The sequence below is a fragment of the Dicentrarchus labrax genome, unplaced genomic scaffold (genome assembly GCF_905237075.1).
Source record: "Dicentrarchus labrax unplaced genomic scaffold, dlabrax2021, whole genome shotgun sequence".
NCBI classification, from domain to species: Eukaryota; Metazoa; Chordata; class Actinopteri; family Moronidae; genus Dicentrarchus; species Dicentrarchus labrax.
In genome coordinates, this window is record NW_026136711.1 from 31,291,106 (window position 1) to 31,313,004 (window position 21,899).

At 43.7% G+C, this 21,899-nt stretch overlaps 1 protein-coding gene across 2 annotated transcripts in view; it reads left to right on the forward strand.

The window, feature by feature from the left end:
• LOC127371312 (filamin-B) overlaps positions 1-21,795 on the forward strand; it is a 69,982-nt gene extending 48,187 nt beyond the window's left edge. Inside the window, exons 17-49 of one of the 2 annotated variants that reach the window (XM_051414042.1) lie at positions 208-368; positions 490-580; positions 698-852; positions 1,123-1,240; positions 1,377-1,456; positions 1,608-1,793; positions 2,018-2,332; positions 2,469-2,586; positions 3,513-3,713; positions 3,991-4,164; positions 4,258-4,420; positions 4,575-4,735; positions 6,417-6,708; positions 7,069-7,222; positions 7,316-7,505; positions 7,597-7,844; positions 8,222-8,305; positions 9,175-9,280; positions 10,539-10,679; positions 11,051-11,179; positions 11,356-11,529; positions 11,928-12,086; positions 12,346-12,549; positions 12,815-12,967; positions 13,595-13,717; positions 14,831-15,097; positions 15,442-15,579; positions 15,665-15,780; positions 18,137-18,269; positions 18,425-18,601; positions 18,725-18,943; positions 19,582-19,791; positions 19,895-21,795. In XM_051414042.1, coding sequence (XP_051270002.1) covers positions 208-368; positions 490-580; positions 698-852; positions 1,123-1,240; positions 1,377-1,456; positions 1,608-1,793; positions 2,018-2,332; positions 2,469-2,586; positions 3,513-3,713; positions 3,991-4,164; positions 4,258-4,420; positions 4,575-4,735; positions 6,417-6,708; positions 7,069-7,222; positions 7,316-7,505; positions 7,597-7,844; positions 8,222-8,305; positions 9,175-9,280; positions 10,539-10,679; positions 11,051-11,179; positions 11,356-11,529; positions 11,928-12,086; positions 12,346-12,549; positions 12,815-12,967; positions 13,595-13,717; positions 14,831-15,097; positions 15,442-15,579; positions 15,665-15,780; positions 18,137-18,269; positions 18,425-18,601; positions 18,725-18,943; positions 19,582-19,791; positions 19,895-20,082 — 5,528 coding nt within the window. In that variant the 3' untranslated portion in view covers positions 20,083-21,795. The remainder of the gene's footprint in view (positions 1-207; positions 369-489; positions 581-697; positions 853-1,122; positions 1,241-1,376; positions 1,457-1,607; positions 1,794-2,017; positions 2,333-2,468; positions 2,587-3,512; positions 3,714-3,990; positions 4,165-4,257; positions 4,421-4,574; positions 4,736-6,416; positions 6,709-7,068; positions 7,223-7,315; positions 7,506-7,596; positions 7,845-8,221; positions 8,306-9,174; positions 9,281-10,538; positions 10,680-11,050; positions 11,180-11,355; positions 11,530-11,927; positions 12,087-12,345; positions 12,550-12,814; positions 12,968-13,594; positions 13,718-14,830; positions 15,098-15,441; positions 15,580-15,664; positions 15,781-18,136; positions 18,270-18,424; positions 18,602-18,724; positions 18,944-19,581; positions 19,792-19,894) is intronic. The other variant, XM_051414043.1, reaches the window with a different exon arrangement.
• Positions 21,796-21,899: the final 104 nt, after the last annotated feature.

Here is a 21,899-nt window from a genome sequence, read left to right on the forward strand (position 1 = left end):
ATTAGAGTTTATGACAGAGCAGCATCCCTGGAGTGTTTCTGATATCATAATAAAAATGAATGAACATCAGCAAACAATGACACTCTACCACCCCCTTGTGGAAGTCAGTGTCACAACAGAAGCTGCTCATTAACACACACACATACTCACATTTTCAAATGATGCTTGTATGTCCGCCTGCGTGTGTGTGTTTGTTCGTTCATTCAGGTGACGTCAGCGTGGGGATCAAGTGTGATGCCAATATGGTCGGTGACAAAGAGGCTGACGTGGACTTTGACATCATCCCCAACGCCAACGACACGTTCACTGTCAAATACATGCCTCCTGCTGCTGGAAGACTCACCATTAAAGTCCTGTTTACTGACAAGGTACAACCACACACACACACACACAAAGCTTAAAGGTTGGCAGGTTTTAATCTCTGGATAGATCTGTAAAGATGTTCGGGGGTTTGTTCTGATGAATTTCGGCATCAATTTTTCCACACAGGAAGTTCCTCAGAGTCCCTTTCACGTCAAAGTTGAACCTTCCCACGATGCATCAAAGGTTAAAGCAGAGGGTCCTGGACTGGCTCGCACTGGTGAGACAGGCGCCATTTTTCTTTGCAATTTACTTCTAATTCCATTAAATTATCTATGTCTCTGTGTGTTCTTGCCTGAGTGTTGCACTTAATCTCTCTCTCCCTCTACCTGTCCAGGTATAGAGAGCGGTAAGCCGACTCATTTCACAGTGTTGACTAAAGGAGCCGGGAAAGCACCGCTGGATGTTACCTTCTCTTCCCCCGTCAAAGACTTTGACATCATTGACAACTACGACTACTCCCAGACTGTCAAATACACACCTGCACAACAGGCACGTCAAATTCTACACAGTCATTATGACAGATAAAAAATAAATACTGTATAATCTTCCTGAAGTTGTGATTGCCAGTTCGCACCAGAACAACAAACCCAGTGAATGCTGTGCAGACAGCACGTCTTCATCTGTCTGCAAATGAAAGCTGAAAAGAGACATTTCATGTTCCGACGTGTTTTCGGTAGAATTAAACAGTCAGCAGGTTCTTACCCAAGTGCTTTTTAAAATGGAGTAACTGTTGGATCTGCACGTTTCATGTGTCTGCAGGGGGAAATGACGATTGTGGTGAAGTTTGGTGGAGATCCCATCGCCAAGAGCCCCTTCACAGTCGGGGTCGCTGCCCCGCTGGATCTGAACAAGGTCAGCCTGGACAACCTGGATGGAAGTAAGAAATATGTCTTTTTTTTTCTAATTTTTTAGAACACAAAAATAACTTATTTTTGTAGTTCTTGTTCTTTAGTATTTAGTACTCACCTGCGAATCATTTCGACTTGATTGTTAAATTGATAAATGTCTTTCAGGAGTGGAGGTCAATCAGGAACAGCAGTTTATGGTGGATACCAAGGGTGCAGGAGGTCAAGGTCGCCTGGAAGTGGCAGTGGTGAGTTTCAGTCAATGCTGTATTCATTTCTGAATTTATGTTTTTCACTTAGATCACTATGAACTTGTTATTAGAATCAATCCATTGTTGGCTTTAATTTTAAAAGAGACTGTGGTTTTAAGTCACCAAGTGTGTGTTTGTGTGTTCCTAGCTGAGTCCCAGCCAGCAGGCGGTACCCTGTAAAGTGGAGCCTCAGGCAGGGAAAGCAGGCATCAGTCTGGTCCGTTACACCCCCAAAGAAGAGGGCATCCACGCTGTCAACGTGTCCTATGATGGACACCCCGTACCTGGGAGTCCCTTCCCTGTGGAGGCCCAGCTGCCTCCAGATCCAAGCAAGGTAACATCGGCAAACGATGTATGGAAAGCATGGAAACATGGTTGTTGTGAAGAGAGTTTCTATTCTTCTTTCTTTTTCTCTTTGGTTGACAATAGGAGTAGGTAGTATTTGACAGTTAGAACAGCTAAATTAAGATAAAAATGACAAAACAAAACATGAAAGTGAAAACTGAAAATGCAATAAAAGCGGCTGCATTCGTCCAACCTCGCCCCCCTCTCCTCCAGGTGAAGGCGTTCGGTCCCGGTCTGAAGGGAGGTTTGGTGGGACATCCGGCAGAGTTCACCATCGACACCAAGGGTGCCGGCACTGGAGGTCTGGGGCTGACAGTGGAGGGTCCAACCGAGGCCAAGATTGAGTGTTCAGACAACGGTGATGGGACCTGCTCTGTCTCCTACCTGCCCACCGAGCACGGAGACTACCTGGTTAACATCCTGTTTGAGAACGTCCACATCCCAGGCTCACCGTTCAAAGCCGACATACAGATGCCCTTTGACCCCTCTAAGGTGGTGGCATCGGGGTCGGGCCTGAAAAGAGCCAAGGTGAGGGTCCGGAGAGGCTTCTTACACTTCCCAAAATGATCTGTTCTGTGACACTTTGCGTGGTTGAATGAGGAACTGTTCATTTTATACTTTAAATAAAGTATAAAGTCTCATCAGGCTTGTCGTGTCTGTGCAGGTTGGAGAGACCAGTGTAGTGAATGTGGACTGTTCCCAGGCCGGACCAGGACAACTCAGTCTGGAGGCTGCACTAGACTCCCCCCCAACCAGTCCTACTGGCTCTGCACCAGGCTCTGGTAACACCAACACTGTTTTTATTCACCAGTACCAATATAAACATGATCAGCTGTAAACAAGTTTACTGGTAGTTGTAGATGCTTTAGCACAAACATATTAGTGCTGACCACTTTCCAAGTTATCCGTCTTCCTTCCAGCCAGGCATTGATTTCAGTTTGTTTCTATGAAAGACATGAAAAAGTACTTCCCAAGTCATTGATGAACCATCCGTTTATTACCGTCCATCATAGGCAAACTTCAACAAATCAGATCAACAAACAATCGAGTTTTCCATCGAGAAAAGCCTTCAGTATCTTTCTCTGCTCTTCTTTCAATAATGAAAAACTCAGTTCTGACATAACTGATGCTACATTTACGCTAATGTCTTTAGCAGCTGACATTGTTGTTTCCGTGTAAACAGTCACTTCTCCCACACTTCATGCACACAAATGTAACCGATTAACCCACGCCTGTAGCTCATGCGGTAGCTACCAGTAGTTCCTCAGAAGACACTGATTAATCGAGTACCACTGTGGTTGGACACAAATGCATAGCTCAAAGCCTGACTAGATAGATTCTATGGTGATCTCCAAGTCCAGATACCTCGCATAAAAAGTCATGAAAGTCAAGATGCAGAGATGTTTTTAAAGGAACAGCTGCTGCAGATCTGAAGTCTGTGTACTCTGGTCTCTGAGACGACAGTCATATTGTCCTGAAATGAACTGAAACGCTGCCTGGAAGAGGAAAACCACCAACATTGTCCTTTTTAACTATTTGATGGGACAAACCACCAAGTTATGCAAAAGTGCCCACAAATATCTTTGTTATGAATATATAGTGTCTGTTGTGGGATTGTAGTTATTCCACATGTTGGGGGGGGTTCTGTTGAAAGCACTCAGGTTTCAGTGCTGTGATGGAAATGTAAAAACGACACTGTTTGTTCCAGGTGTTAAAGCTAAGACAGAGGTGCTGGACAACAAAGACGGGACGTACACGGTGACCTACGTCCCTCTGACCTCTGGCATGTACACCCTGCTGCTGAAGTACGGAGGCAAGGCCGTCCCCGGTTTCCCTGCCAAGGTGATGGTGGATCCTGCCGTGGACACCTCCAAGGTCAAAGTGTTTGGACCTGGAGTGGAGGGACAAGGTGCAGTATGGCCCATCTGAGTCAGCATGTAGCTCTGTTTGGTTAAAGCTTGGTTAAAGTATATCCTCCTATACAAGGAAGCTTATTTTCTGGATTTGCAATGGGAGGTTTCTGTTATAAATGTCTCCAAGCCAAGATGATCATGACCAGATATTTTCACAGACTTGATAAAACTACTTCAGAGCCACAAAACACATTATACAACTGTTTTAGTAGGACTAACCAATGACTAGTAAACTGTCTCTTTTTAAACATATGTATTTCCTTTCTCCTCCAGCTGTTTTCAGAGAAGCCACCACAGCGTTCACGGTGGACGCCCGTCCCCTGACCCGGCGAGGAGGAGACCACTTGAAGGCAGAGGTCAGGAACCCGTCCGGAGCGCTAACAGACTGTGTGGTCACCGACAATGCAGACGGGACCTACGGCGTTGAGTACACACCTTTCGAGAACGGTAACACACCATCTGCTGAGAAACACTCCTCCATGAACTACTTCACTGTAATCTACATCCATCAGCTGCTGACCATCTCGGTGTGTGTTTCAGGCGTCCACAGCGTCCAGGTTCTGTATGATGACACACTGGTTCCTAAGAGCCCCTTCAAGGTCTCTGTGTCAGAGGGATGTGACCCCAGCAGGGTGGTGGCTACGGGCCCCGGACTCGAGCAAGCCCTGACTGACAAACCCAACAACTTCAACATCGTCACCAGGTACTGTTGGGAAGAAAAGGCAGGAAAGTGTTTGAAGGCAGACGAGTTACAATTCAAGTTCTTACACATTAATGTCTGTGTAGCATTTTGTTGCAGTAAAACAACTTCAGGTCAGACTGATTTGCTGATTTTGGGAGTATTGATCTGTTATCAGAGGGGCAGGTATTGGTGGTCTCGGCATCACTGTGGAGGGTCCATCAGAGTCAAAGATGACCTGCAAAGACAACAAAGATGGCAGCTGCAGCGTGGAGTACGTTCCCTTCACTCCCGGCCTCTATGACGTCAACATCACCTACGGAGGAGAACACATCCCCGGTGAGAAGGGATTTTTGTTCTTGTAACGCCATGTCCTGCTGCTAATGGCATTGCATGGTTTTCTGATTGGCAGCAGTGTTTTGTCAGTTATTTGTTCTGTTGGTTCAACACTGTGAAGTGAACTTTCTTAAAGGATCTGTCCAGTGTTATTCTATATTTCTCTTATTGTCAACTTATTCCATATAAAAGACCAAAACCAATTTGTTAGTCCACCTCTACTAATACTTTTTGACTTGACTTCCATTGGTAAATCTTTAGAACTGTCTTAAAAATATAGTTAGTTTCATTTACTACATTGTAGTCCAATACAGTTACTAATAACCTTTTAAAAAATGTAGTCAGTAACCTAATCAAAGTATCACAATTAACAAGTAATGTAACTTGATTACTTTCCCTTACTTTTGGATTGCCTCAACACCAAATATGCAAATAAAGAGAAAAGAAATGTCAATAAGAAGTGTTGTTCTATAAGAAAAGAGAACAACGTAACTTGTTTATCAGATTTTTAGCATCAAAAATGTGTCCTCTGCTCAGTGTATCTTTAAAGAAAAACTGATGTATTTTAAATTTGTAATGCTGCTAAATAAACCCCATTTTTACTAAATGTAACTATAATCCAATTATGTCTTTTTTTTCTGTAACTGTAATGGATTACAGTTACCTTTTTTTGTATCCTCATTATGTATCTCAGTTACACGTAATGCATTACTCCCAAAGCTTTGTTGTTGTGAGTATTTCTAGCAGCAGTGTCTGAGGGATTCAGTCCACGGTAATGAAGGAACATGTAACCCAGTGAAACCGTGTGACTCATTGATGTGTTTTTAATAGTATTTGGACAAAAATGGAGCTCTCTGGCACAGAGGAATAACCAAACAAATTCTTTTAGTAGATCAATTAATTGTCGGTTTTGGTGTTTTGTTGACAATAAGTAGAACATATGATTGGTACAGATATTGGAAATTGGCTCAAAAATTTCTCAAATTCTCATCGACAGCAGAGATCCTTACAAAGATCCACTTGGATCCCTCACGTCTGTTTATTTCCCAAAGGCACTTTAATGTTGATTCCCTTGTAACATGTTGTCGGCTTTGCTCTCATTTCCGCCTATAAACAACCACTGACGTTAAAAGATGTGGTTTATGTTAAAAAGATGTTATTGGCTGAGAAAAGATGTGCAGAGTGTTTCAGTTTAATGTTTTAAAGATGTGGTTGAAGTTAAAAAGCTTCAGCTCAGTTTAATGGACTTTGTTCAGGAAAAGCTCAGCATGTTTCCTTGTTCGACACCTTTCATAGACAGATGTGAGTTTGTGGTTTTGCTTTGTGAAGGCATCAGCTCAGAGGTACAAAAAGCTGTAGGATGCAGAAACCACATGATCCAGATTAGACTTAAAAAGAATGTAACACCAGGATAAACTTTATAGAGCTATTGCAGTTAGCCAGTAGTTAGGCTACTCGCTATAGTACGGTAAAGATGACCAGTGGTCAATGATGCACAGGCAGTCTGAGAGAATTTGGGACAATATTTTCCAGCAATAGGAAATAGTAGGGCTGCAACAAAGGATTACTTTCATTATTGATTAGTCTGCCAGTTATTTTTATCGATTATAGGAAAAAATTTAATTCTTATTTTGCTTTAGTTTTTGTGACTTAAACCTACATTTCCTCTTCCTGATCCTTCTAGGAAGTCCATTCAAGGTCCCAGTGAAAGACGTGGTGGACTCCAGTAAGGTCAAGGTGTCTGGGCCCGGCGTGGGGTCAGGGGTCAGGGCCAATATCCCACAATCCTTCACTGTAGACTGCAGGAAGGCGGGTGTTGCCACGCTGGCCGTGGCTGTCACTGCTACTAAAGGCGTCTCAGAACCCGTGGAGGTGACGGACAACGGGGACGGGACTCACTTGGTGTCCTACACTCCGTCTGTGGAGGGACCGTACTCTGTGGCCATCAAGTACGCAGAGGAGGACGTCCCCCGCAGGTACAGAGCAGCACTGCAGTACAGAAGTACTAACATGAGTTAACAGAGAGCTGAGCTCATCAGTTTATCATCAGATCTGCAATATTTGTTTTTTTGTTTGGTTTTGTTGCTACTGACTTTAAAAAAAAAAAATCATTCTCCTTTGAGACAGCACAAGGTGTCCTTAATGCTTCTTTGTTGTGATAATGATATCTGCACTTTGACTCTTTGTGGGACTATTTTTCTTACTTGGACTTCCTTTTTATTAAAATTTAAACTACAGTGGGAATAAAATAAGGATAATTGATTCAAAACTTACAGTTTGTAAATGCATGAAAAGCAGAGAAGCGTCTGTAGTGACTGTGTCTGTGGTCTCTTTAGTCCCTTCAAGTTTCGGGTTCTGCCCACTCACGATGCCAGCAAAGTGCGAGCCAGCGGTCCCGGGCTAACCAGTGGCGTCCCCGCCAGTTTCCCTGTCGAGTTCAACATCGATGCCAAGGACGCCGGCCAGGGCCAACTGAGCGTGCTCATCACTGTCAGTAAAACACACACACACTCATAATTATACACACAAACCAAAGACCTCACACTTAAACCATCTTTCCTTCTTTTCCCCTCTTTACTTCAGGACCAGGAAGGTAAACCGAAGCAGCCAACTATCCATGACAACGGGGACGGTACATACCGGGTGTCTTATATCCCCGACCGTGCAGGCCGGTACACCATCGTCATAAAGTACGGCGGTGACGACATCCCTGCCTCGCCTTACAGAGTTCGTGCTACGGCAACCGGAGACGCCAGCAAGTGCACTGTCACTGGTATGTGACCACCGATCAAACGCCTCACAGAAAACAAATAAACTGTAAAGGTTTATAAAAATGTAATAATATGTCCTCCACCCCCTCCCAGGTCCTGGCGTGGGCCCCACAGTGGCCATCGGTGAGGAGCTGGGCCTGGTGGTGAACGCTAAGGGTGCTGGGAAGGGGAAGGTGAGCTGCGTTGTGGTCCAGCCCGACGGCAGCGAGGTGGAGGCCGAGGTGCTGGAGAACGAAGACGGCACCTTCGACATCTTCTACACCGCACCAGCTCCCGGGAACTACGTCATCTACGTCCGCTTCGGAGGGGAAAACATCCCGCGCAGTCCGTTCAAAGTCATGGTGAGGGAGGATGCAGAATTGTGTTCATTCTGGGTTGTATTACACTTTGATTAGGGATCCAAAATGGGTTTGTGTGTGCCGAGGTCGTCATCTGCTGCAGCTTTGAACAGAAAAGCATCTCAAATACGTGTAGATGGATGCTATCTCACTGTGTTTGGTTTTATTACCTCAGGTGGCCAAAGAAATCAGTCAGTGCATACAGAAGTTAAATGAAGTTGTCTGCAGATTAACTTTTTGACTTCATGCCTTCAGGTTACAGACCAGGATTTACCCACGAGGCCACAGCAGCAAAAACGTCTGTCTGTTGTCCGCTTTGTGTGTGTGTCTTTGTGTGTATGTGCGAGGTCAGATGTTAACACTTCCTGTCGTGTCTTTAGGCCACTGATGAGGTACCCATGATCCAAGAGCAGAAGTCTCTACAGCAACAGGCTGGCCCCCCCGGAGCTGGCTTCCAGCCCTGGGTACCCCCAAACAGACACACACAAACACACACACACACACACACACACACACACACACACACACTCACTATACACCCTTAAACTTGAACACACCACATGAATGATATTGATGAAATTACTCTTTCACATAGAAACACACACACACACTGCTCCTCTCTTGCAGGTGAATGGCTGCTGGTTAAAACTCTCTCTCTCTCTCTCTCTCTCTCTCTCTCTCTCTCCGTCCGTCTCTCTGTCTGTCTCTCTCTCGCTCTCTCTCTCTCTCTCCCTCTCTCTCCGTCCGTCTCTCTGTCTGTCTCTCTCTCGCTCTCTCTCTCTCTCTCCCTCTCTCTCCGTCCGTCTCTCTGTCTGTCTGTCTCTCTCTCGCGCCCCGCTCTCTCTCTCTCTCCATTCTGAACTCGCTCGACTAGCTTTGCCTCCTCCGTGTCATCGCTTCTCTTTTTGCCTCAGCCAATGGGATCGCAGCAAAAAAATCGAACAATGTAACAAAAATGATAAAACAATAAAATCCAGGTGATTGCGAGGTGCGTTGCAGAAGGCGTTGCTATGGTTACGGGTGTTATTTTTCCCTCCAGGGGGTTTGTTGTGGTGCTCTCTCTCTCTCTCTCTCTCTCTCTCTCTCTCTCTCTCTCTCTCTCTCTCTCTCTCTCTCTCGCGCGCTCTCCTCTTCCTCGGTGCACTCTTCATCGCTGTGGCTGCATCACAGAGTCCCCTCATCACCCTCCTCTTCCTCCTTCTCCCTGCTCCATCGCACTACACTTTTCCCAGGATGCCCCTGTGTGGGCGGGGCTGGGATGCAGCAGCAGCATGTTTCTAACGCAGGTCGCTGATGAGACGCGTTGAACTCTGTCTGTGTCTGTCTCCTCTAGGTGACATCAGACAGCTACGCGCCGAACAGCAGCAGCGTTAACGGCAGCGGCTTCAGGCCGTTCGATATGGTGATACCTTTCTCCTTCAGGAAGGGAGAAATCACAGGTGAGACAGGAAGTGATGAACTTTATTTAAAAATACAAATTCCTTTATGTTGGAAATATTTAGCCCCATTTTTACCGTGTTCATTATTTTAGTTTAGCATTAACATTTGCTAATTAGTACAACTGTGGCTGATGGGAATGCGATTAGGTTTTAATGTTTTTAGTCATGAAACAAAGTATTGGACAAACTTAAAATGTTGACCTGATGATATAATTCATGGGAGTGGGATCTGAATGTCTGTAGAATATTTTGTTCCAATCTATCAGAATCATAGATATTTTATTGATCCTTGATCCCTGGAGGGAAATTTGCTGTGTAACAGTTGCTCAAGTTGCTAAACAAAGAGTTATAAGAAAATAAAAATAATAATAAGTATGTTACAATACAAAATAGAAAATAAGACAATATATGACAGCCGTGTAATGAATAAATACTACTAATGCTGAGAACTGTATTCATGAATACGTGTGCCAGTGAAGAAATAGAACAGTATACAGTGTAACTGCAGTAAACCAGAGTATTGCAAGTTAATTATTTATATTTTTACTATCCAATAGTTATAGTATAATAGTTATATATTTCAGTCTGGAACAAAATGCTCGTTTGCTCTGCCAGTTGCTGGAAACCACATTGGTGATGTGTTTTTCCCATTGGCCACAAGGGGCAGTAATAAGTACCTTCTCTGACAAGCCGCACAGTGAGATTTATACTTTCTGGGAAGTGTTTTTTTTTTTAAAAGAAAAAGGCACCAACTAAGGTTGGTTTTGGTTTGGTTGTTGGTTTTCAACTTTTCTATTGGAACCATCTGTCTTCCAAGCAGGAGATGATTCAGTTCCAGGCAGCTTTAAGCTATCACTGGGAATACATTTTTAAATAAACATTATAAATGTGAACCATGTTTACATGAAGAGCCTATATGAAAATACCACTGTTGAAGTGTTCACGTCCTCAGATATATTTTGTAAGGCTCCCACAGAAGAACTTTTCACCCACATAGTCCCAGTAACTACAAAGCCTCAGATACTAGTTCCTTCTTTTAATTTCACCACATCTGAACCTGCAGAAACTAAAACTGGATCCTGATTTCTGCTGTCGAGGTGCAGGTCACAGAGCATAAAATGTGTGTTCCTAACACTCTTAAAACGTGTAATAGAGACTGTCTTTTAATATCTGAGCCATGAATTCATCAGAGGTTGTACAGCTCAGCTGGAAATATGCAAACAATATGTATCTCTAATTGTCTGCCTCTTGGTCTCAGGTGAGGTGCTGATGCCTTCAGGTAAATCAGCTCAGCCGCTGATCTCAGACAACCTGGATGGGACGGTCACAGTACAGTACTCGCCCACTGAGGCCGGCCTGCACGAGATGCACATCAAATACAATGGCACACACATCCCAGGTCAGTGCTCTCTCACACATGCACACACACACACACACACACACACACACACACACACACACACACACACACACACACACCTCATAATGTTTGGACACTGGTCATAGTCAGGATGAAATATGGAGGTGTGTGTGATTAAGCTATGTGTGGTGTGTAATGTTCATATTGTGTGTGTGTGTGTGTGTGTGTGTGTGTGTGTGTGCGATGTCACAGTTTAATTAATATATAGTGCATGGTCAGAAATATGTGGACACACGATCATTCCAACCATTTAAATTACATGCTGAGTTTGATTTGGGTGGAGGAACTTTCAGTTGTAGTTTCAAAGCGTTTTGTTGTACTGATGTTGATTGTGTGTATGTGTGCTGCAGAGTCGCCCCTTCAGTTCTATGTGAACCACGCCAGCAGTCCCAATGTCACAGCCTATGGTCCCGGTCTGAGCTACGGTGTCGCCAACAAGATGGCCACGTTCACCGTCTTCACAGAGGATGCCTCTGAAGGTACGGGTTTGACTAACAGTCCAAAACACAAATAGATTGAATTTCTAACAATATAAAACTCTTATTACAGTATTATTAGTGTAGAAGCAGCAAGATTTTATATTTATGTAGTTTTTAGTAAATCAGTGATAATATCCTGTTTGAAATATACTCTGTTTGTCCGTCTGTCTGTCCAGGGGGTCTGGACTTGGCCATCGAGGGTCCATCCAAAGCAGAGATCAACTGCGTGGACAACAAGGACGGGACGTGCAGCGTCAGCTACCTGCCCACTCTGCCCGGAGACTACAACATTCTGGTCAAATACAACGAAGATCACATCGCCGGCAGCCCGTTCACCGCCAGGATCACCAGTGAGGCTCCGACACATTTTTCTTTTATTTAAAAAATGAAATTTGGAAAAGCCACATATGTAATGATCGAGGCTACTGTTTAGTCATCTAGTAACTAAATTGATCGGGACAGGAGATGCATCAGGACCTGTCAAACTCAGCAGATAATGATAGATCGATCACAATCTACATTAGATCCTCTAATTAAATTATGTAGGAAAGTAAACGAGAACCTCCTTCAGAGTTCTTAGATGTTTAGAAAAGTAGAAACAAACAGCTCAGTTAGTCATGATCAGTTTGATAATCAGCAGCATATTGAGCTGAAGTTAGATATTGATCCACGTTTAAGTTCATAAGACATAATGTTTAATGCCCACAGTGGTGTCTTACCTTCGTGAGTGTGTGTGTGTGTGTTTCAGAGGACAACCAGCGGCGCTCTCAGGTCAAACTGGGCTCTGCAGCAGATTTCTCTCTGGACATTAATGAGACAGACCTAAGCCTGCTGACCGCCAGCATCAAGGCGCCATCCGGCCGCGACGAGCCCTGCCTGCTGAAGAGGATGGCCAACAATCACATCGGTAACAAACAAACACACACACACACTAAGTAATTCATTAATTACTGTAACAATATGTGTTCATTTGAATCTGTTTCTTCTCTCACTCGTTCCAACGTCTTGTCCCCATTTTCCTTATTTTGTATCCTTTCTTCCTCTCCCTATTTGATCCTCCTCATTATCTGTTGATCCCCCACCTTCCTCATCTCTTCCACCTTTCATTCCCTCCAATTTGTCAATTCGTCTGCCTCTTCTCACCCCCTCCCTCCTCCTCCCCCCAGGTATCTCTTTCATCCCCCGGGAGGTTGGTGAACACCGGGTCAGCATCCTGAAGAACGGCCGTCACGTCTCCAACAGTCCCATCACAATCATGGTCGTCCAGTCTGAGATCGGCGACGCCAGCCAAGTCAAAGCTCATGGTGACGGCCTCGTCCAGGGAACCACCTTCAATAACTCCAGCTTCGTGGTCGACACGCGGGAGGCCGGTCAGTATGCAGGCCTTCAAACGCCACAGTCATTTATGGCTCTATGGATAGCGATGTTAGTCGGTTGGTCCCTGCTAAAATATCTCAAGAGTCAGAAGATTAAACCCTCTGACTTTGGGATCAGGGAACATGATAACATCACTAAAACAGTCTGACAGCTAGTGCTAGTAGTAGTTTAAAATAAATGAATATATATATATATATATATATATATATAATAAGTGTGTGTGTGTGTGTGTGTGTGTGTGTGTGTGTGCGTGCGCAGGTTATGGCGGCCTAGCTCTGTCCATCGAAGGTCCCAGTAAGGTGGACATCCAGACAGATGACATGGAGGACGGGACGTGTGGGGTCACTTACTGTCCTACTGAACCAGGAAACTACATTGTCTCCATCCGCTTCGCTGAGGAACACGTCCCAGGTAAAAACTTATTTTGGCAGAATAATTCTTGTAAATACATTCTTACAATTATTTGTCATATTTTTCCAGAAAACAATACTCATGAGGAAAAAACATTACTGTTCCATGTGATATTTTAATTAGTTTGGCTGGTTTTGTTTTTCTGGGGAGGACGGACTCAAATAGAAGAAAAGATGTGTTCATAAAACAGACTGAAGCTGTTCAACTATTATGTAAACATGGTTGAAAACTCCCCCAAATACAGATATTCCCTTTATGTGTTCATAAAGTTAATATATGTTAGTTTGTCCCACGATGTGGCAGCCATTGATTACTTAGACAAATATGTATTATAAATCCTGTAGTTCTGCATTGCTTTGTGTATTTGCTAATAATGACAGGAACAGACAATCATATACACCTTAAAATCTCTCTTTCCACTCAAAGTATTTTGCTTTATTGTTATTTCACTTGGATGTTTGAGTCTCAACACGACATAATACAATATGCAACTTTCACAAATGTGATTTGGAAACTCAAAGCCTTCAGTGCACACACACAATCTCTTCATGGATTGTGGATTGATAATGAACTATAGGGGAATATGTGTTTTCAGATAAACAATTTGAGGTGTGTGTTTGTCAACAGGGAGTCCATTCACAGTGCGGGTGACGGGTGAGGGTCGTATCCGGGAGAGCATCACACGACGACAGAAGGCGGCGTCTGTTGCTAGCGTTGGGAGTGCGTGTGACCTCAGTCTGAAGATACCAGGTACACACACACACTTGTCTGATTGGCTGTATGCGGTGTCAGACGCCTGAATGTCACGTGCAGTGGTTCTTGTTTTCTTAAAGGGAGAAAACATCCTGCATCCTTTTCTAAAACTGCTTCCTGTCTGAAGACATTTCTCTGGTTCCTGTCTGTTGTTTCTTACTGCTGCTCTGCACTGACTTCAGTCTGTGTGTCAGCTTTATCTTTTGTCCTTTCTTAATCTCTTCTCTCCGTCTTCCCTGTCTTTCTATCCCTCTTCTTCTATCCCTCCCTTTTGTCTCACCCTGCCTCCTCCTCCTTTAATCTTCTTTTTTATTTCTCCATCTTCATTTCTGCCTTTTTTCTTCCATAATTTCTCTTTTCTTTACCCATATCACTTATTATTCTCTCTTCACCATCACGTCTCCCTCTTTTTCTCCTCAGCTTCTCCTTATTCTCTCCTCCTCTGCTTTCTGTCTCATATCATTCCTTTCCTCCTCCTCTTCTCCCACCTCTTCGTCCTCCTCTTTCCACTTCCTCTCCCTGGGTCCTCCTCCCTCCTTTCATCCTCCTCTTCCTCCAGTGAGCTGGTTCCTCCTGGTCTTGTCTCGGCAGTTCCTCTCTCAAACCTCCTCCCGTTCCTATTGCTCCCTCTGGTGGTCTGGAAGATCCAGATGTCGCGGGACTCGTTCCTCTGCTGTTGCCCTGGATCAGAGCCTCTCCCCTGGGCGCGTCCGCCTCATCTCCGGCCTGTCCGGTCTGGTGCTGGCGGGGGGGTCCAGGGCCGTGAGAGGTGTTTGGGTCGGCGATGCCCGCTGTTCGGTGGGCAGTACCGGGGTGGAGGGTGCGTTATAGAGTCCTAGGGGCAAAAAAAAAGCTGGGGTTGGCAACACAAGGTTTGCAACATAACATGCTTTATAGTTTAAGTTGCAGCTTCTGTCTGTCTGTCTGTCTGTCTGTCTGTCTGTCTGTCTGTGTCTGAGAACTCATCTGTTTCTGGCTTTACTTTGTTTTGGTTGGCTGGGTGATACCATAAATATATCCCAATAATCTTACGACTTTCAGTCAGATATCAGAATACACAGATAGGTGACAAATAGCATTAAAACATTTTATGAAACTCTCTCTTTGCAGCGATTGACATGCAGGACGTCACCGCTGAGGTCACTTCCCCCTCTGGAGCCAGTCAGCCTGCCGAGCTGGTCGCTGCGGGTAACGACACCTACTGTGTGCGCTTCGTACCCACAGAGATGGGTGTGCACAGCGTGAGTGTGAGGTACAGGGGTGTGCATGTGCCGGGAAGCCCCTTCCAGTTCACTGTGGGGCCGTTGGGAGAGGGTGGGGCCGCCAAAGTGAGAGCAGGAGGTCCAGGACTGGAGGGAGCACAGGCAGGAGAGCCAGGTACGTACACACACACACACACACACACACACACACACACACACACACACACACACACACACACACACACACACACACACACACACACACACACACACACACATTATCCTTACAGGAACTTTACACCCAGTTCCTCAACCCTCAGCTTCATTCCCGACCTACAACCATAGTCTTTTATTTTTATCAGTTTGTGAGCCATATAGAATAACACTAGCTTTATACTTTGACTGAAGCACACTTTTAGCCATTGGTTTACAAAAGTAAATAAACTTTAGACATTCAGATTGATATTACATTAGCTGCTGTGGATGTGCAGTTTTCTTACATCCTCTCTCTTTTACCAGCTGAGTTCAGTATTTGGACGAGGGAGGCGGGAGCCGGCGGTCTGTCCATCGCCGTGGAAGGACCCAGCAGAGCGGAGATCTCCTTCGACGACCGCAAAGACGGATCCTGCGGCGTCTCTTACATCGCTCAGGAGCCCGGTACAGAAAACACACAGTTTTCCCCAACGATTGATCACTGATGTATCTCTCTGACTCTTGGAGTTACATTCTCGCTCCTTTCCAGGTGATTATGAGATTTCGGTGAAGTTCAACGACCAGCACATACCTGACAGCCCCTACCTTGTTCCTGTTGTCGCTCCAGCGAACGACGCCCGTCGCCTCACTGTTACCGGCCTTCAGGTGAGGCATGAGGAGACACCTCCACAGCCAGCCTGCCCTGCCTTGCTAAAGGGCTCTGAGGCACAGTTGCATAAAAATGTGATGTCAGGAACAAAGAGAGATTTTACTTCCGTACAGAGCAGATGAACTGGGTGTGAGGGTTCAACTGGTTTGGGTTTTTGATTCCATATGTTTTTAACACTGGGATCAAATTTCTTTTGAGTAATTAAAGTTTCTAATTCCACTTTTTAAAACTCAACACATTTCATAGTAATACATCAGTGAGCTGAGAGGAAGTGTACTTTGAAGAGTTGTTATGTTTATTGATAGTGAAACTAGTAGAAAGTACTTTTGGATCAACACTTGGATTGAAGATATTGAACATCTGGCTAACACCAGCATTAAAAAGCACATATCAGTTGAACTCTTGCAGTTAAGATAGTTACAGAATTTTCTTTATGCAACTGGCCTCTCATGGATGTGACCACAGCCAGGCAAACACACTGTTTCTGTGTGAAGTTGACACCTTTGCATGAGAGAGGTGCTAATCGTGGAGAGAAAAAAATAATGGAAATAGTTCATTGGACACATTCTTAAGGATAAACTAGGCCTCTAATAAACAATTATTTTCATTATAGACTAACTGATTAGACCATTTTATATGAAATGTCAATAGTAAAAAATGCCTGTTGTAATTACCCTCCAAATCCTCACATTTGAGAAGCTAGAAACAAGGAGCAATCAATTGTTTTGCTTGTTAACTAACAAATAATTGATTATAATAATTTGGTCGTTGACTAACAGAGTAACTGAAGTATTGTTTTCACTCCTACAATGAACCCTTTCCATTTTGGACACTATGATGTGTACATTAGCGTCACCCTCAGGACAAAATACCTCACCCTGACATTTACTGAAATCAATAATTCATCGCTGCTGTTCAGGGAAGTAATCCCAAACACAGCTGTTCAGTCTGGCCGAGTTAAGATATCTAAAGTCAGGAAATCTTCCCTCTCTCGACTTTGCCTGGCTCTGGTCATCCCTCATCTGTCTGGTGTGGAACTGCTGGTGTTTCTCTTGTGTTTCATTTAAAGGCTTTTAACAGCACCATCATCTTCATCAGCATCATCAGCTCCCTGGTTGCCTAGCTACAGCAGACGGAGGCGGGCCACACACAGACTTCCTGCTGTCCTTTTTAGAGACTGTAGTTTGTTTTTTGTCTGTAGTTGTAGACGAACCTCTGCTCTGTTCAGTCTGCAACACTGTGTTAGTTAAGTCTGGGTCTTATAGTACAGTACAGTACCTTAGATTGCAAGATATTTAATTCAACCAAAAACAGACACTCATCAAACCGTCTTTTATATGAACAGTTTCTTAATTTAATTTCCATTTACTATATCATGATACATAATATTATTCTTATTTAAAATTATATTGTAATTTAGTTTAGGTGTTGAGCCTCAATAATGAGCCTAAAACAGCGTAATTTCATTATTCCTTGACCAGATTACAACACCATTTTGCCAATTTGAAACAGTTTTATTAAATCAAAATTATTGTACAATTGCTTTTGTTTAAACATTTAATACTATAATACATATAAATATACTTTATTCTATTATAAATTTGTCCTCTTTTGTAAAATTAAAGCATTTTGTAGAAATCGTTCATATTTAATAGTGAGGTATAGAAGAAAGTACTGTTTTGGTGTGGGCACTGGTATTGAAAGATTTCAAACTCGGATAGATGTTTCCACCCAAATGATGCATTTATTAAGTCTAACAACTGCAGCCAGGGATAATTTAGCTTATTACTGTAGCATTAGTAATATTAGCATTTGTGTACAACTTTTAAGTAACAAGATGTCATAAAAGAAACATTTTAGGTCGTTCAGAAACAATGGCCCCATTACATTGTTTGTCCACCAGAGGGCACTAACAAGTTTATTTTTACACTATAAAATGTCCCACTCAGTAAATATCTTCCTTATCAAAATGTTTACGCAGAAATAGTTGGCACAATCATTATCAAATCTTTTCTCTCTAACTCTCTACTGTAGTAAACCATGTCAGATTTACTGAGTAGTTGCTTAAAGACTGTACTATAACACTGTAAGACTGTAGTGGAGCGTCAATGTGTCTAACTCTGCTTTAACACTGTGGCTGTCTTCCTCTGTCTGCTGGAGCTGCACCAACAGGAGCTCAGGTAAGAGTAGAAGACAGTCAGTAAAATACATGGAGAGAAAACAATAGAATAGAACCACACCTACCTACATAACAGTGAGTGTGTATTTGTGTGTCTGTGTTTTGAAGCGTTACCTTGCTGCTGTTAAACTGTCCATCCCTGTGCACTCACTGTATGTGTCCGACCTCGGTAGGAGTCTGGTCTGAAGGTGAATCACCCAGCATCCTTTGCGGTGCGTCTGAATGGAGCACAAGGCAAGATGGCAGCCAAAGTCCACAGTCCCTCTGGAGCTCTGGAGGAGTGTGTTGTCACCGAGCTGGAAAGAGGTCTGTGCGTGTTTTCAAGGCAATAAATGGCAGCTAAAAGAGGTCTACAGGAGCCAGAGAGTCGCTGCCTGTTGCTCTTTATAAACACAAGAAAAGTAAAAAATCTATTGATATTGGGACTTCTGGTAACCAAATCTCTCTGACCTGTCCTTCAGACAAGTACGCTGTCCGGTTCATCCCCAGGGAGAATGGAGTTCACTCCATCGATGTCAAGTTCAACGGCTCTCACATCCCAGGAAGTCCTTTCCAGGTCCGAGTTGGAGAACCAGGACAGACCGGAGAGCCTGGTCTGGTCTCAGCGTATGGAGCTGGACTGGAGAGAGGCACGACAGGTGAGTTACTCGTCTTCATCTAACTCAAGACCTCTTCACTTGTGTCCTTCTGATGTGCATAAAAGTTTGTACAACGGGACCACGACCCTGCTGGTTGTAAAACAAAGTGTTTCAATCTTGCAGGTACCCAGTCAGAGTTCATCATTAACAACACTAAGGCGGGCCCCGGGGCCTTGGCCGTGACCATCGAGGGTCCGTCCAAGGTGAAAATGGACTGCCAGGAGGTTCCAGAGGGCTACAAGGTGCAGTACACTCCCATGGCACCTGGAAACTACCTGATCAGCATTAAATATGGAGGACCAAACCACATCACTGGCAGCCCCTTCAAGGCCAAAGTCACAGGTAAAGTGGTGAACGTCACTCTGCCTGTACTGCTCTACAACCTTACACTGCAAACTAAGTGTTAGTGATGTATGTTAAATTCATGGGTCTGTTCAGTAGTTTGGTGGATAACTGCTTAATACTATAAGTAATAATAAAAAGTGTCATCAGATTTATGTATTTCTACTAGCTCCAGTGTAGTTTTACAACAGAACATCTCAAAATTTGTCTAGAACAATAATAAATTAATGAGCGACTTTCTCTCCAATGTAAAAAAAAAAAAAAGATCCACTTCGTAGTTTTGTTTTTAGGTTTCAAGGTTTCATGTCTTCAGCAAATGGAAGGATGACCGTGATATACAGTTTAAAGTTCCTTATTTTGCCATTTAGTTACTTAAAAAGCACAAAGGGCTGGAATCAACTTATTCTTTTCTTATTCCTTGTGGCCTGTCAGATGCAGTCTGGGAAATGTTGGAAAGCTAAATTTTTTTTCCTGTTTGTTATTTACCTGCTTAAGTAATCACAATAATGTTTATTAAAAGTAATTTTACCTGATTTTTTTATCCTCTCTCGCTCGCTCTCGCTCTCTCTCTCTCTCTCTCTCTCACTCTCTCTCTCTCTCTCTCTCTCTCTCTCTCTGTCTGTCACTCACACTCTCAGGTCCTCGGCTGGTGAATGTGACCAACGCCAGCGAGACGTCAACCCTGACGGTGGATCCGGCAGTAAGAGCATCCAGCAGCAGCTTCACCCAGAGCGCCATGCCCAGGCTGTCCGACTCTGACGCCAGCAAGGTGCTGAGCCGAGGCCCCGGCCTCAGCAAGGCCTTTGTGGGCCAGAGGAGCAGCTTCTCTGTCGACTGCAGCAAGGCCGGTAAGGAAGACTCCACTAAACATGATAAAATGGGTTATAAAACACTCACTTTTCCTGTAGCACTTTTAACAACATACTTGTTATCTTCCCCTCCTCTTCCCAGGTAAGAATATGCTCCTGGTGGGTGTGCACGGTCCTCAGATCCCCTGTGAGGAGGTTCTGGTCAAACACTTGGGCAACCTGCAGTACAACGTAAGCTACGTGCTGAAGGAGCGGGGCAACTATATCCTGGTGGTCAAGTGGGGCGAGGACCACATCCCAGGCTCCCCCTTCCAAGTCACTGTCCCATGATGCACCAAGAAACCCGCTGCCACTCCTCCTGCACCACTCTACATCCCTGTTTGAGAGGACACGTTAGCTGCACCGCAAATAACTGTCCAATGAACAAGTTGCTTAACAGAAGTATGTGTGCTAATTTTGTTTTCAGACATGTTCAGTTCAAAGCAGATGTTTCAAGGACTTCCTGCTGCTTTTTTTTTTTTTTTTTTTTTACCTATTTAGTTGTTGGACTGTTTTTCAATCTGCCAAACTGCCCTTCAAAAAGAAAACCTTAAAAACCAATGTAAAGTTGAAGGGAAGAGTCCGTGAATGGAGACTCTGTACTCTGTTAGTAGGACACTTTTTCTGCAGTGAGTCCGGGAGGCAAGACAGTAAAAGTAGTAAATGCTGTGATCTGGCCTAAAGCTGGAGCTGTAAATAATCTGGATAAAATAAATGACCCAATTGGGAAAGAGAAATCTCATTTATAGATTTTTGCTGCCCTGAAATTATCAATTGACAAATTTTGCACTTGACAATAGTTCTTATACTTGATTGGTAAATTAAAGATGGCTGGTTTAAAGCAAGAAGTTAGTTGGTAAGAATGTCCCGACACAGCTTGGTGTGTCTGCGCGTTTACAAAATGTTAAAACTAGATCTGGAAAAGGACTGGACCGAGACAAGCGGAGCCAAACTTTTAAATGCTTATGTTTTGAAAAATAACTGGAATTATACAGCACTTTGCTTCAGGAACAAGACTAATATGAGAGACTCATTTAACCTGGAGCTCTGTGAGGTTTATTGATGTTTGATAGAATACCAGGGAGCCAAATGACCAGATTCTGAATCCAACAATCCTTCAACTTTCTCTGGTCAGTCAGATGCAACTGGCAAAACCATCCATTACCAAATCTGTGCAGAACTTTTCTCAACAAAACGATGAAGTGCTGTGAATGAAACAAATGAGTTAACATCTCAATTAAAAGACGTAAACTGGAATTATCTGCGTTTGGTTTATAGTCAGCATCGTGTTTCTTTAAAGTGTGGTTGGACCAGACTTGCTCCGATAGGAAGTGTCAAACTATACGCGACTACTGATGTTTATTGTTGATTTCTTGCTCTTGAAACGTAGCTCCCAGAATCCCATGAGTACATAATGTTGCCATAACGAATCAATGAGTGTTAAAGCTGCCTTCACAGTACTGGGTCCTGCACTGTACAACAGACTACTTAATTGTGTGCTAGAGTTTTGGGTTCATCGCGGTTTTCTGTTCCTTCAGCTGCATTTTCACATGAACAGATCTGACTTTTAACTTTGTGGCTCAGTCCTGATGTGCTTCACGTCTGCCTAGATCGAGTAGAAGTTGTACTCTGGTAGGGATGCTGGACAAACGGGTTCAGATTTGATGTTGATAATCAAAGTCTATCATCCTTAGTGGTGTTCTACCAGTGATACTCTTTGCAGTGAAAGTACAATCAAACAGTAACAGTAGGTAAAACCGATCTGAGCTGGAAAATTAGGTCAGATTTTTGGTTTGTGTGTAAATCCTGTAGAAATCTGGATGAATCTGTCTTTGTCTTACCTGGATGTTGTTGCCTAATCATTGCTACTTTTGATACTTAAGGGATCAGAGGATTTTTGTATGGGGGAAAAAGAACTCATTTTGTATTAGAGAATGGGTGTTTTAATGTGAAATTAAACCCTGAGATGATGTACATTTGATAATTAAAATGAACTGGAATTAAGCAGATTGACCACAGTCTTTCATTTCCTGGATCTCATTTCTTCTCTACAGTAACAGTTTGACATCCAGTTTCATTCAGGGGAAACACAAGGTTGGAAGTAGCAG